This window comes from Pezoporus occidentalis, unplaced genomic scaffold (assembly GCF_034315485.1).
Source record: "Pezoporus occidentalis ecotype Australia unplaced genomic scaffold, CSIRO_AGI_Poc_V1 ctg34, whole genome shotgun sequence".
NCBI lineage: Eukaryota > Metazoa > Chordata > Aves > Psittaciformes > Psittacidae > Pezoporus > Pezoporus occidentalis.
Genome location: NW_026915376.1, coordinates 3,785,381 through 3,800,800, shown reverse-complemented (window position 1 = coordinate 3,800,800; position 15,420 = coordinate 3,785,381). Strand labels below are relative to the sequence as shown.

The window sequence follows — 15,420 nt, the reverse complement described above, 5'->3', positions numbered from 1 at the left end:
AGTGTTTCAGACAAATTTAACAAGCCTGACAAGGGAAGAGTTTTCTGTATTGAATCCAGGTCCTTGAGGATCACCGATATAGATCTATCTCAGCATAATATAGTTCAAATTACGAACATCTAAATATGAATGTTGCTGCTTCAAACAGGTATTGATGGTTTCTTAAAGTGGGATGATCCAGTGAATAGGTCTCCCTTGTGGAAGAGCAATGCCTTGTTGTGAGCATTAGCTGGTGTCAAGCTGCATTCATGCAAAAATATTTAGTGGGGGTTTTGAGAATTAAGATTCCTACAACTGAGTCAGTCCTGGAGTGGTGAAGGTGGAGAGGTTGACAGAGTTAAAGAGCCTTTTGCTGGGAATGTCATATCTTTAATTTGACAGCTTCTGCTTTTCTTCACACTGCTTCTCACTGGAAAGAGGCTGGTGTTTTCTGTTAGTGCATAAAGTGCTGCAATCTTCTTTCTAGCAAGAGGGAGCCCAGGAGGCTCTTCAGAGAGCATCTGCACCTTCAGAGACTTCTTTCTGTGCTAGAGCTGCCAGTTTCTCTGCAAGGCTATGAGTGTTGCTGCAGTGGATAGTCTCACTTTTGCACCATGTGACATGGTGAAATGATGCTGGGATGAGGTAGGAGCACAGAGCTTCCCCTTGCTCCTTATTCCAGTTAGCTTTTTCTCCTCAAAATATGTTGCTTATCCTTCTCCCTCTTCCAGGACTTAGGGTAACCTGAATCTGGATTCACTGCTGTTTGAGGGGGAAAGTTGTTTTTTAAACTCAGAAGGCAAAACAGGAGGCTTTGCTTTTCCAACAGGAAAGAAAACACTTTGCTTCTGCCAGCTGTTGTTGTTTTTCCTTACTCTGTTGTTTCCTCAGTGTGTTGTGACTTCTTTGTTCCCCAAAGAAAACACGCTTTGTATATGTAGAGAGAGCAGCTTTGATTAATGAAAGTGAACAGCCACTGCTTTGTTATTCTCTGTATAATGCTCTGATATTTATTGTTTTTTCAAACACGATTCCTGTTGCACTGGATGGAATCTCTTAACTGGAAGCTGGGAGAGATCAGTTGTGGAGACTGTTGGATTGGATATATGTGCTTGATTTTTATTGTGCATCATAGAATCATAGAATGGTTAAGATTGGAAAGGACCTTAAGATCACCTAGTTCCAAAAGCAGAACTCCAGCAGATCAAGAGGGCAATTAAGTAAGCAAGCATTTATAGGGGGGATAATTAATGAAATTACTGAAAGTGGCAAGTGCTTCAACCAATCTCTGGCCTAATTAGAGACCTAGACACTTACCTAAACTAGAACTGGGAGGAAGGGAAGCAAGATTCGTGTCAGTAGACATGAGAAGTGGCTGGAGCTTGAAAAGTGCTGTGGCATAAGAGTGTTCCCTGTAACAGATTATGCACCTGGGAAATGAAAATTAAACTGTGCTGAAGTGGAAAGAGTTGAGTGCGGAGTAAGATGATTCTCAGGAAGACCTGATGACTCTTTTGGGTTTCCAAAAAGCTCCTATGGGTTCCTAGAGTACTAGAAGTTAATTTAGCTCCCTGTTAGGTTAATGAAGGCCAGCACAAGAAAGCCCTCAACTGTCTGCTCATGGCACATGATTTTTAATTAGTTCTGCAATATTTAGGGCTGCAGTAGAGTGTCTTGTTGTTGCTGCAGAAGGCTGTGAGGCTTGTGATCCTGCTTACTCTCTGAACTTCTGATTTTCCTTGGACAACAGGGATGCTACAGAAGTATGTATGCATTTAAGGTGTTGAGTGTGATTTAGCAGTCCCAAGCAAGGCTAAACTGCAAGCTTGCTTTCCCAGCCTCCTAGAATACCCTTAGGTTAGAGTCACACCAGTGTTGTGATCGGACACTGGTACACTGAAGTGGATGTGAACTTCTGTTTCCCCTGTGTAGGCTCTCAAAATATTTGTGTGTTCGCTTGTTTCAGGTTGTGCCTTTTCAAAGGGACGCAAATTGAAAAAGCAAGTGCTATTACCAGCTGTAAACACTGCCTTCTCCCCTCTTTGGCTGAAAATAAGTCCTACCTCTAATGGCTCAACAAACAAGGGTAGAAGGGAAAAATACTTTTCCTTTGTGTTTACTTAGTGCTTTTTACAGCTCTGAGTGCTGTCAGTGTCATTGTTTCCCCTTTATTGTCCAGTAATTTCCCCTCTTGTCCACGTGGGTCTTTCCCACAACAGAGGAGAGAAAAACAAGTACAAAAAGTAGGAAAACACTATTGTAAAACCAAAGAAAGAGGGAGTCTGCCTGTGCTGTGGGCAGGTGGAAGGTCATAACTGGTTTTCACACATGAAGTAGAGATGAAGGTGATAAGGGCTCTTTAAACTTTCCGGCATTAGCTTAACTCATGGAAAAAGCAGACTTTTTGGCTAAATTTCATACTGCCCCAGCGGTAGCCTTTTGCTGATGGCTTTTCTGTCTCCTAGGACCAGATTGTCAGCAGCTGTAAACAGCACTTTGGAGCTGAGCACGCAGATTTTCCAGTGAGTTTAGCCTGCTGGCTGCAGTGCTTATTTTGAAAATCCAGTTCAGATCAGTGCTGATAATTCAATAACTTGTTCCAAAGTTAGCTCTGTTTCTCCAGTGTCCCGGGATGGGCCAACTGTGTTGTCAAGACTCTCTTGAGAAGGACTTGGAGCTATTTTTTTTGGTGCTGTACAGAGGCCCATCAGTTAGCAGGCTGATGCTGAATGAAGCAGATCTCAGCTAGATTTTCCTTTGGCTATGGTGATCATGAAACGACAAGCCCTTGTGTCTCCTACCTCTTGTGTCTCCATGGAATCTGCATTCAGATCTCCTTTCTTCCTTCCTCCTTTTCTTGTTTCCTTCCCCCTCTGCTCAGTCTGCATTGGGATCCTGTTCCATTCTTGGTGTCACATAGGGAGGGAGAGCTCTCTTAGAATGCTTCTTCCCACACTTACTCCCCATCTGTCTGTTGTTTGTTCTCTGGGGGTTTTTGTTTGTTTTCTGCCTGTGTCCTGTATCCAGGATCCTTCTTCACATGCAGCTATTTCCCATGCAGATGCCTAAAGCTTCTAGAACAAGTGTCCCAGGCTGTGAGGACCCTTTTTTGGCTGCTCAGGCTGCTTCAGACAGACTCCCAGGCCCACAGTGAGGATGACCGTGGGGGCTGCTGCACTGGGGCACGCTTTCACTTTGGCTTCCAGAGGGCAGTTCCTGAGCAACAGCCCACAGAGGTGACAGCAGCCAGTTCACTACATTTTGGGAAAATGTAGAATTTTAAGCAGCACCTGCCCCTAAATTTGCTCTGTAACTCAGCTTTTTATCATCTTCTGTACTGAAAGGAAAATGGCTTACTTTTCCCTGCATGGGAAAATCCATGCTTCTGACTGGCTCTGGTCAGCAAGCATGTTACCTTCCCCCCCACCTCCCCTCCCTTAGGCTTCACCTGCCTGAGGAAGGCACCTCTGAGAAGATAGCTTCTGCCTAGGAAGATGTTTCTTTGTGAAGCTGGGATTAGTCTTTTAAAGCCCAAAAGCTGGGTAACACTGGTGGTGGCAGGGACGGGCAAGACTGAGGAGATCTAGAGCAGAGGGGAGAGCTGCAGCTCAAACCTGGTTTTACATTTTGCTCTGAGGGAGCCAGATGTCCCCTTGACTCCCTGCACAGCACTCAAAGTTATGCCATAAAGTTGACAGCAGGGCTGAAGCTCCCTTATTTGCATCACATGGCTTTGCAGAGGTATTACACAAGCACAGAAAGTCCTAGTGGGTTTGGCTCAAACAGCCAAATACATAATACAGAGTCTATCCAAGCACTTGTATTTTTCGCCTACTTTTATTGCTTGTATTCTTTGGCATTTGCAGCTTGTGCCGTAAATAAGGTTTGATGTAATCTTTCCACTGTGTGGTGTTTTTATGTTTGGATTTTTTTTGTTTGTTTTTTAAAAAAGCTCCTCTTTCTCCCCCCGAGTTTCTTCAAAGATCCTGAGACAGGGAAGAATGGATGTGGTGGTAGTATCCAGCATCATTTGGGATTGTATCTCACTTTAGCTACTTCATTAATCTAGTACTCTTGTCATTATGACACTTTTTCTCCTGGACACTCTCCTGGAATTGCTCTACTTCCAGCAAGCAGGATTTCACCAAGACCAGCAGAGGCTCATTGTTTAGTCAGGACTCTGATGGCTCATACATTTTGTCTCCTGTTAAGTCAGATGAGGCGAACAAGAAATTCTTTGTTAAGTATCTTGGGGAGTAAATATGTGAGAAAGTAAGATTATGTAAGAGAAACATTCTTGTCCAACAACGAAATGAAGACATGCATGGTTTGTGGGCCTGATGGCACAAGAGCTTAAAACTAACTTTTAAGACCCTGAAAGAAATGGGCTGAGGTTTGCAGACTAAATGCTGGCTAAAACTCTTATGTGATGCTAAGAATGGAGTTGCACAAGAGCATTTCATTTATAAAGCGTTAAAAAGCTTATCTCAACAGATCTATCAACAGGCTGGACCATAACCAATTTTCTCTATTCAGATTCTCTACCACATCATTTTCATTGTGTGCAAGCCATATGCTGTAACGGCAGCTGTGCGGTCAGCCTGCTCTGACCCCGTCACCTGCCACACCACAAGAAATAAAGACCATATTTTTGCTAAAGCTGCTTCTATGCACACTGCAGGAAGACTGAGGGATGCTTCTGGCCCTCATCCTACCTTGGAAATTGGTGCTCTCTGCAGCACATGTTTCTCTAAGTTTAAAACAGTGAAAGCATGTTCTCCCTCTCTTTTTTTTTCCTTTTTCTTTCTCTCCCCAGAATTACTATCATTACTACTTGTTTTGGAAAACAAACCTGCAGGATTCAAGATGCAGACCTGAGCAGGTGTCACAGTGCAGTTTACTGTCAAATTACCACAGAGGAGTGCAGCTGTCAGTTTTGGTTAGGGAAGTCTATGAAGTTACTGTCTGGTCTTGTAACTTGATGAAGCGTGCAATAACTTAATTTTGTAGGAAATCCTATAATTGGGTTGCTTTCATTCAACATGTATGCTCCCTACACACACCTATTTTTGTGGGGACATGGAGTAGGAAGAATAATGCATGCCAATTTGGGGCACACGTTTCAGGTTTGAGCTTTGTGGTGTTTTGGTTTGGTTTCCTCTGTTCTTCCAGATAAGGGCTATGCTCCTTAAGTAACTTAATGCTTCTGGGAAATGCCACTTCAAACTTCCTTCTTGGGCCCCTTGTAATTCAGGTGCTGGATCCTCCATTTGCAAGCTGCTAATTTGCAGGTTGCTCTTCGGTATGTTTAGTGTTTGCATGTACAGGTTGCTAAACCAGAGAAAAACATGCCACATACACAAGTATATACACACACTTAAAACTAAGGTGTTTATTACATGCTAATTTTACCATAATCGGTGCAGGCAGAGATGATGCCTCTCCATTGCAGTGTAACCTGATAAATGCATAGTGTCTCGGAATTCCTTCAGACACTTGCTGCCTATTTGAAGGATCTGCAGTCTCGGAACTGGTATCGCTATGCTGAACACCAGTATGCTCACTATAACAATGTAAACATGGCAAAATGTGAAACACCAGGTGTGAAAAGAATTTTGGCATGGAGGACTTTGTGGAAGGTTTTTGTTTGAGATTTAATCAACATACACACCTACTTCTTTCCTTAAAAGATCATTAAAAAGCCTCTGGAAAGGAGTGTTATCGAGCAAACTTAGATGCTTGGCTTCTGTCCTCACCATTGTTGTTGCTGGCAGCCATAGTGAAATGATGCAGTGTATTTAAAGGAGGCCAAATATATCCTCACTGGTATGTAGAGGAAGTTTCCACAAAAGTCATACAAAAGAAAACACTGAGCGCAGAGATCCATTCTGCTGTGTCCGTGCAATGTTCATCCAAACGGCTTACTCGTGAGAAAATAAATAGTGCTTTGTAACACTTCTCAGCTAAGAAAACAGGGCAACGGTTGAATTTAAGTGTACGAGGTACAGGAAGACTTCTCATGGGCAAGAATGGTCTGTGACAGTCCATCAACACTTGCTGTGTTATTGTTGCCATCTTCATTTTTCTGTGCTTCACGGTGAGCAATCAGCTGTCCTGTAAACGAAGGAAAATAGGCACATGCTAGCAAAAATGGTCAATGGAAGCACGAGGCTTTGGACATATAAACTTTATGGGTGCAACAACAAAACTCACACTGATATCCTACCCTAGTCTTGATTTGTGTATCAGAATGCTAGTTCTTGTAAGTCTAACATGGAGCCCATAACTGTGCATTGCAAAGGTGCAACAGCACAGAATTTGGTCAGATCTCCATCAGGCTATTTTAATGATTCAAAAAGTGCCCACCTCCTAAAAGCACATACTGAATCCAAGACCCAAGCCCCCAGTTACAGTAAGTACAAACTGCAGTGTAGAAAACAGGTATCTATGGATGATTTGACAGAATTCTGAAAGTAACTCGTTCAAGAAGCAGTGGCAAATTTTAATGAAAAAGCCTCCTGAAATTCATAAAATAACTTTGAGACCTCAGACTCTAGCATATTTTACACTGTCTTGGCTTCTGCAACTCACCTCAGATTCCTGTGTTTCTGGGAGGGTTTCAATTCCATTGTGATCCTGTATATGTTGTGGGGCTTCAGCTTCTGGCTCTATATCAGCCTGCACACTGGGCTTTTCATTCTCCCATTTTGCAAAGCCTTTGTTCTTCCCAGCTTTGCCATGGAATTTGGACTTCATTTTGGGGAAGGTATGGCAGCCTGAATCGTTCCAGCCTGGCTCATGCCAGAGTGGTTCTGTCTGTGTGGCTTGGCTTGTGGTCACCCTCTGCAGCCGCACCGAAATTTTCCGTGAAGAGCCAGTGACGAGGGTGATCGCTCTGCCATCGAGGTCCTGATGCTCCGCGGCCACGCTGGGAAACTCAAACACGTCATCTTGGACTGAAAGAGAAGGTGGAATTGTTTATTTTAACTAGTCTACTTTGAGATCTTTACAGAAAGGTAACTTAAGTCTGGGGCAGGAGGAGCTAATCCCCCTATAGGAAGCAGTGGTAGAATTAGCAATATCCATATGCTGCTTGGAAACTGATTTTGACCTTGTGTGTGCGCATTTCCTTCTTCCACCTGGACGCTCAGGGTATGAGGCAGAGCTAGAACTGTGCCCTATATCTCCCAGCCCCTGCCCCTGAGTGATTTATAAGCAAAAGTACAATTTCCCTAATTAATTATAGTTTTATTTCTTTTCAGCTGGGATAGAGGCACCAGTATAGAGGATAGGGGGCCTTAAGCAGGAGACTAAGGTCATCACTGCAGGAAGTGATGTTGTAATCTGACCACTGAACACAAACCCCAGTGCAATGGAATGCACAGTGCTGCTCTGTGCGTTGATACAAAGGGAAAATCAAACATGGCATCAAGGACACTGGCTGTGAGAGAGGATTCCAGAAATGGTTTTAAATAGGAACAAGATGCTCTCACCTGGAGGCAGGGATGGACTGCTAGGCAGAGAGCCGTGGTTGCTACCTACTGAGGTTCCTCTGGAAAATTTCCTGCATGCTAGCACAAGCAGGTCTCTGCATTGCTTATGGCAGTTGGCACCGCAGTCTGTAAAAAAAGGCATTGTCAAGTCACCAGATGGAAAGTCACAACTGTCTGGTAATCCCTCAGGGCTATTAGCAGGCAGATGCAGGTGGGACTTTGAAGGAAGGTGTGAAGGGAGTTACAGAAACAGATCATTTGGTGTGAAAGGTGTTATAAAAAATAGATCATTTCCATGGCAGCCATTAGTAGAAATCTGGCAGCATCATGGAAGAGGGGATGATATTCCGTCAGAAATTAGTCTTAAAGAAGCAACCTTGACTCAGCAGGGCCCGTTATAGTAAATACACTGGAGCATCCGTACTCTTGATTCTGACAGGTAGAGGTCAGTGTAGACCACTGTAGGTTAAAACTAGTCGAAGAAACTCAGTAAGCAGCATCAGCATAGTAAAAGCTCTGATGTGTATCAGCCACCCAGATGAAAGTCGCTGAGTGCCTGTACACATATCCTCTGCTGGGCTTTGCATCACTGCAGGTACACTCACCACTAGGTACATTTATTTGAAGTGTGACTGCAGTACAGATCTTACCTGCAAGAAAGGTCCAAAGGGTGGAGGATGTGTGCCCCAAACACAGGCTCTCTCTCCTCTGTGTCCCTGCCCTTGTTTGAAAATTTCCATCTCCCTCGTTTCTCTGTTGCTGCTCCACAACCTAACATGTTAGCCATCACCAGAGTGTTGTGTTTCTAACTCTGCTAAAAAAGTCATTCTGCTCTAGCAGTGCTAGCATGATGGGTGAGAGCTCTGGTTTCTCCCATCACCTTTTTCATATGACTAATACAGAAGTACCTGCACAGGTGTGTATTGTCTGCCCTAAAGGTATCACACCCACTTCCTCACACCCTCCCCCAGTCAGTAAAAATCTCTCTTAGCAGCAGAGAATCTCTTTTGTTACTTGTAGGCCACACAGTCTGGCTTTATCTCATTACCCACAATGCAGGTAAGCAGCAGACCCAAACAGATTAACTCCCTCACTCCCTCCCCCTGCTAGCACAGTGTCTGAGGTTCGAAACAGATGACAGCTCTATGCTCAAAGGCAGAAATCAACCATAACGGGTGCAGCACTCCAGTGATGCTGGCGTACAGAGCAGCTGGTAGCTGCTGTAGCAAAGGGCAGGCACTAATTGCACTTGTTGACCACTAAGATCTGAGTGAGCAGCTCTGCTCTCTTACTGTCATGCTTCATTGCCTGTAATTTTGCCTTTACAGAACCACTTCTGCTCACTCTCTCCACTGGGCTGTTGTTAATAAGTGATGCGGGACAGAGACAGGACATACTTTCAGATCTCAAGATGAGTTTACAGGGGTGCTGTGACAAAACACAGCACCCTGACCCTAACAGTAAAAGTATGGGCTGCAATTAACCCTTTTGTAGCTGCTCAGATGACAGTAGTGAGGAATAGCTGAATTAAGCACAATGGTTTAGCCATGGATGCTTTCCCCACCCCTCTCTGAGGAAGAGATGTTGATGGGTGGACAGGGAGAGCAATAGGATGTATCCTAAAAATAAAACACTGCAAATTTTTCATCCTTCTCCTGGGAGCCAGTGTAAGACTGAGGGGAAAAAAATGCATACAAATACAACTAGGAAGCCACAGCGTGAATGTTCCCTTGTGAATAACTGGGATGCAACTACAACTGTGAAAATCAACAGTGCCCTTCATCCTGAGCTGGGCTGCTTGAGAAATTAATAGGTCCAGGACTTTAAAGCTAATGAGGACCATAACAATGTCATTCTTGGTCTGATATTCTTGCTCAATATGGTGCAAGTACTGCATAAGAAATTAAGCATGTTATGAAAGCAACAGAAAACTGTAACAGCTCTAGGGTTTTTTTGAAGTCGACTGTCTCAAGAAACAGTCTTGCAATAACATCTGCTGGGCAGTCTAGGAATTAACTATTTCTCTATTTCTAGCTCAGTCACTATTGCATTGCAAGGACAGCTAGGCTTCACTGCAGGCATGCGGACGTACATGACAGACAGCATTGCCAACAGACCTTTTCCTGACCCCATGTTTCAGGAGATATATTTCAGGATGTCTCGGTGTTAGGATGAGGACACTGTTTTCCAGGGTGTAAGGTCTTTGCTGGTAGAAAGTGACACCTCATGGAGTCAGGGGCTGCTTTGGGCCTTTAGCTCAAGAACCTGTGTGTTTTCCTACCGGGTGCTATGTCCCCTAATGCAGTGCGACTTCACAGTGTACCGGAAGTCACTGTTCACAGACAGTACGAAGTGTAGAAGCAAAATTTGGATGAACAGATGATATTTTAGTAAAAAATACAGTTAGCCTACTTGTGCTAAACCCCTCCACATATAGCTTGAAAAAATCCATGCAATATTTATTTACCTTTGCATTTGTAGCCTTGTTTGATTATGCCCCAGAGCTGCAAAGAAAGACAAAAGAACGTCAAGGAATCAGAAAAGAAAGCCGGAAGGAAAACAAGGTCACAATGAGGAAGTACCAATGGCTACAAAAGCACAAACAGGATACAACTGCTTTTAACACCCTTCCTGTTAGGCAGACCTTCCCCTCTAATTGTGATAAGACATGTGTGGCTTTCCCCCCTATTCCTACTACTTACAGTGGGACTACCAGAGAAGGAGACACACAGATGACATTTGATTCCAGAAATGGGTGAAAAATTGCCATCATATCAAACTTACTGAAACCAGCAGAGCACATTCTGCTTCTAGGCTCACTAATGTTATCTGTGGGGGAATTTCCAGTGTACCTCCATTCTCCAGATACATGAATGAGCCAGGCCATCCAAACACAGCAGAAGAAAGAACCACTGGGGATAAAAATTAAGCTCTTGGCTCCCATACTGGTCCCCAGCACACTTAGCCACAGCAGTCTGATTTGTACACCTGACTTTTTCCATTAAAAATGGCTGAAGATTGAAACAGGCAGAAAAGCCACTGAATTCCATCTTTGCGTCCTCCCAGAAACTGTCCTTGTTGATGCATATAATGACCAAATGCTAAACTTCCAGGATACAGTGTGTGTCATCCCACTTTTGGGAAGTAGGGTTGCTTGGAAGTAGGAAAATTCCCTGCCAAATTGTTATCTGTACACTCAGAAGTGCTGTATCTACAGCCATGTCATTATAAAAACAAGCAATTTCACTCTCAGAGGCAGAAAGAGGAAGGGGCAGCTTTTCTAGCTCTAGCATTAAAGGAAAAAATGAGGGACTCCAGTGTTTGTTTATCATGACCTCATTCAAAACGTTACCAGGGAGGGTGAGCAGGCAGCTGAAACTGCACATGGATCCATACCATATCTATAGGAATCCATGCACAGTCTGCAGGGGCTGAATAAGGTCTTTAAAGAAATGTTCAACAGGAAGAGCTGGAGAAAATTCAGAAATCAAAGGAAAGAGTAAAATAAAGAGAATAGGAAGATTCCAGGGGAAAAAAAAATCCATATACTGCACAAATGAATTTGCAAGGAAAAAGGGGGGCTTGGAGAAAGCAAAATAGATTAGGCAAGGTGGAAGAACAGTGAACAACAGAACAGAAAGGCCAGCAGTGGAGGACGGGTCCATAAAAAGCCTGCTGCTTGTTCTTTTCCAGCTAATGCTGTATGTAAGCCCAGTCAATGCAGTTGCTGTGGTAAGGCAGTGAGAGTGGAGCTTCCCAAGCCCCTCTTGAATGGACAGTAATGACCTTTTTGCCCAGGTCTCTTTGCCTGGATCCCTGTAAGAGACATGGATTGTTATTTCTTTCATTTAAGCTCCGATCTGTTCCCACTTTCTCCTCACCTTCTCAGCTCTGTACCTTCCTCCTACTCAAACTTGGCACCACAGTTGGGGTTGCACACCACAGTGAAAGTGCCATGGCATGAATTCTGACCTAAAGCTTTGAATCTGTCTGACACAGCTTTTCTGCAAAGCTGGCTTGAGCCAGCTGCAAGGTAAGAGGATCTGTGCAAATTCAGATTATAAAGCTCAGCGGGACGGCTGGTCACCTACCCTGCCACACGGTGTAACTCAAGCTGTGGCACGGAACTGTGACCAGTCATGGGCATATCAATTTTATGCTGCTTAATGGCAGCAGGGTTTAGATTGACCTTTAAAGTTCATATCTTTTTAATAACAGATATTTTATTGAATACTGTGTGCATTGCACTGTCATGTCAATTCATCCTGCTGCACTGTCAGCGCACATTATTTTGACTGTGAATCAGTGCATCAGTTTGAAATCAGATTTCCACCCGTGGATGAGCAGCACTGAAATGCAGAACAAATATGCAGCAGATTTTGTAGTTGGTTCCTGTCCTATCAGCTCAACTCATCCACAGAACAATGCCAATGACTTCAGTGAGTTGACAGGAAAAAATGACCTTATTTCCATTTCCTGTACAACCCCTTACTCATTTGTATTCCTGTATTGGATGTAATCAGGGAGACATAAAAAATCCAACAATAGCCAATTAGCAAATTGATGCAGGAGAAAAATATCTGGTGGTGAGGACATTGCAGGGCAGTCCTCAGGCCTTGCTTTGCTGTGGAAGCCTTCCAAATATGAACTGACTGTCACGAACACAATGACGTCCTCCTGAGGCTGCAGGCAATCTGAAACAATAGACTCAGACCAGTGACTGCCTGAGCTGTCTGCTGGAGCTGTCAGCTTAAGAGCCCACCAGCACACTCCTGAATCAGCATTGACCATGTTGCCTCCAAGGCTTTTGCAGTTCTAGCAGAAATAGGTGGAATTCCCTCTTTCCCATGGCCTTGATCAGCGGTTGCAGTAGGGACCACGAGCATCTGAACATGACCGACACATCACAAAAAAAGCAAGCGGAAGGTGGGAGGATGGACTAGAGCAGGAACACCAGAACTGGCCCGAAAGGAGGCACATTTTTGCACTTAGCAGTGCTGTTATTGTTACTTCCAACTGTGGAGAAATATTACTTAGTGGAAAAGCTCACTTAGCACAAGCTGGAGATTTCACTGTGACAGCAGGGACAGATCGGCTCTGGAGAGCAGGGATCACAGTCTGAATTTGTAACCTGTATGTGGGCCACACAAAAGCAGAGGACATGACCCTCTGTCCTTACTGCTTTGGCTGTCTATATGGAAACATTTGCTTTTGGTGGAGTGTGTGCATTAAAGTAACTTTTAAAATCATAGTAATTCCTTTTTCTTTACTATACTTGGTTTGAAATAGAAAAGTTGGAGGAGGTTTGCGAGCAACACAAGTATTCACAAAAGCAATTATTTCCCAGCTATGTACTAAATACTCTAATAGGTGGCATTTGGTAAGTTATGTCTGAGAGAAAAAGAAAAAACAAACAAAGAAACAGAACCCCTTACAAATAGATTAAAAAATTCTTATTGTACAGAACTGCTGGAAGCTCTTTTGATTTCTTGACCGAATTAGAAGATCTGTTAATTCAATAGAGAAAAGATTAAGGCTGTTATGGTCATTCGGAGAATTATGAACATGCTATGTTGCCATGTGCAATTTCCTGAGAAAGAACTGCTTTTGCTTCATCTACATCCTCTGTTCCAGACACCCATTTTCCCTTACGCTTATTTACATGGGAAATCAAGCCAAATTAAAGACCTTAAGATAAACCAAGTAAATCCATTCATATAGTCTCCAATATCCTGACAGAATATTAGGCAGTCTCTAATATTAGCTGACAGAATTTTGTTCTCCCACACGCCCCACAACAGTAAATCTTACAAATGCCACTTTTTTTCAGGAACCACCAAAACAAAACTGGGTAGCACAGCTACAACATGAGGAAATGTTTTGTGCTTCTGAATGCAAGGAGATATTTGCCCAAGAGACTTTACAATGCATGGAGCCAGTTTCACCTGGTCTACGTCAAAGGGTAAATGTGTTTGAGACAGATACACTATTGTTAAAGACATACTTACAAATCCTGCACAGTGCTCACAGAAAGTTGGTTTAAGATAGGTCATCTCCTGAAAGTTATGAATAAACCCTGGTCCCATTTTACACTGGAACTGTGATTTAGCTCTCAGGAAGTAAGCCATCATTTCCTCTTTGCTTATAAGACCATCTCTGTCAGGGGAAAAAAAAGTAGATTAGGTCTGTTGCTGCTCATGGCACTGAACAATTCAGGTTTTCTCACTGCAAAAAGCATGCAGTGCACCTAGCACATTCTTTGAAAAAGCTGTAACAGCCTTGGCAGAAAAAAATCCCTTAGAGCCTTAGTGGTTCTTACCTTTCATAAAAGAGCAAACACCGAATTTATAGCACGGACCTTGGTTTCTCACCTGCTCATGGTATCAGAGCATAGCCTGGGCCATTAGGTGAAGGATCTTGACTTACTGTTTACACAGACCAAGCAGTTATGTCCCTGGCTGATCACCAGCCTTGACAGCCAAACAGATTCTGGACAACAAGAGCTATCAAACCCAGTGTGCTAGGAAACATATATTATATATATAATAAATATTATATATATGCTAGGAAATATATATACCACACAGAATACATGCTACCCTTCCTCCACTACATACACCCATTTCCTCTCTACTGCACACAACTTATTTTTTTCATCGCTCTGATGGCTGGTCTGGATAAAGCATCTCCACTGTAATTTGATGGTACTCTAAGGGTCTTGACTCAGTTCCAGCAGGAATTAAAGCTACTACATAAATAATTTTTAAAGTACCAGGTAAAGCAGGACCCCAGCATGGGTGGGCTTATAGAATTGATTAGAGCTTAAGAAGTTAAATGAGAACAGAATTCAGCCTTTGGTGATCCCCTGTTCCTTAAGTGAGATGTCAGACACAAGAAGCTTGGGAGACACTGTTTCTTCAAGAATTAGTTTTCATGAGTATTTAAATCGAGGAAAATTAAAAAAAGAAAAGGCCCACAAAGAAATCTCCAAACTTACTGGTCTTTGTCCAGCACACAGAAAGAGTCCAAAAAGGGGAAGTTGGCAGCTATACTTTCAAAGTCTTCCTGAGAAATATAGCCATCATGGTCATGATCATAATTCCTGAAGACAGACTGAGGAAAAAAAAAGGAAATTATTGTCCTAACATCAAGCCTATCTTGAATTGATACCAGCTCTTCAATCCTATAATTACATATAACTTAATGTTCCACATTACTAGTCAGATGCTCTGTTGCCTTATTCTATTCCTTTTATTCCTACTTTGTACTTCAACACATATATTTATTGGACTATAGGGGAAAAAAAAATGGCTAATTTTTAAAGAAAACTTGACCTCAGTATTTATCTAGCGATGATCCTCCACACCTCTTCAGACATAATTATTCTTGTTTTATTTTTCTTCTTGGAAATGTCACTGAAATTCTACCCCATGTGATTATACTCTCTTTGCTTCATTATGTATGCTTTTTAATCACACAAAAAAATAAATAAATAAAACAAAAACAACTAAACAGAAGCTTTCCTATGAGTATTTCAGATGGTTTTGGCTTCACTTCTCTTTTAGTTGGTCACCTCTGCTCTGCCGCAGTACTGTTTCAATCTGATTCATTTACTAATACCTTGATACCCACACCATGACCATTTTGCATTCCACAACCATTCCCTCCCATCAACCTACCTCAGCTTACCACTAAGAAAAAAATAGACATGGGATCAAATTTAAAAGATTGCATAAAATGAATGGAAGCCCTTCTTAGCTGCTATGGAAGTACTGAATTGTGTTACTAATTGTGAAGATGTGCAAGGGGCATTACAGCTATATGTGAGGCTGATGGGAAAGACATGAGTGTCAGAGCCAACATGACTATCTGAAAGACATATTGACGCACAAACTCTCTCATTAGATTAAGAATTTAATACATTTAGACAAGAATTTAATACATTGAG

General features: G+C 42.7%; 1 protein-coding gene across 10 annotated transcripts in view; it reads right to left on the bottom strand.

Moving 5' to 3' along the window:
• Positions 1–5,347: 5,347 nt before the first annotated feature.
• Positions 5,348–15,420, bottom strand: part of RASGRP3 (RAS guanyl releasing protein 3) — a 62,379-nt gene continuing 52,306 nt past the window's right edge. For all 10 annotated transcript variants that reach the window (XM_062629578.1, XM_062629580.1, XM_062629575.1 and 7 more), the window contains 6 exons: positions 14,470–14,585; positions 13,481–13,628; positions 9,940–9,976; positions 7,473–7,598; positions 6,571–6,935; positions 5,348–6,093 (listed from right to left, as the gene is read on the bottom strand). In XM_062629578.1, the coding sequence (XP_062485562.1) occupies positions 6,085–6,093; positions 6,571–6,935; positions 7,473–7,598; positions 9,940–9,976; positions 13,481–13,628; positions 14,470–14,585 (801 nt within the window). In that variant the 3' untranslated portion in view covers positions 5,348–6,084. The remainder of the gene's footprint in view (positions 6,094–6,570; positions 6,936–7,472; positions 7,599–9,939; positions 9,977–13,480; positions 13,629–14,469; positions 14,586–15,420) is intronic.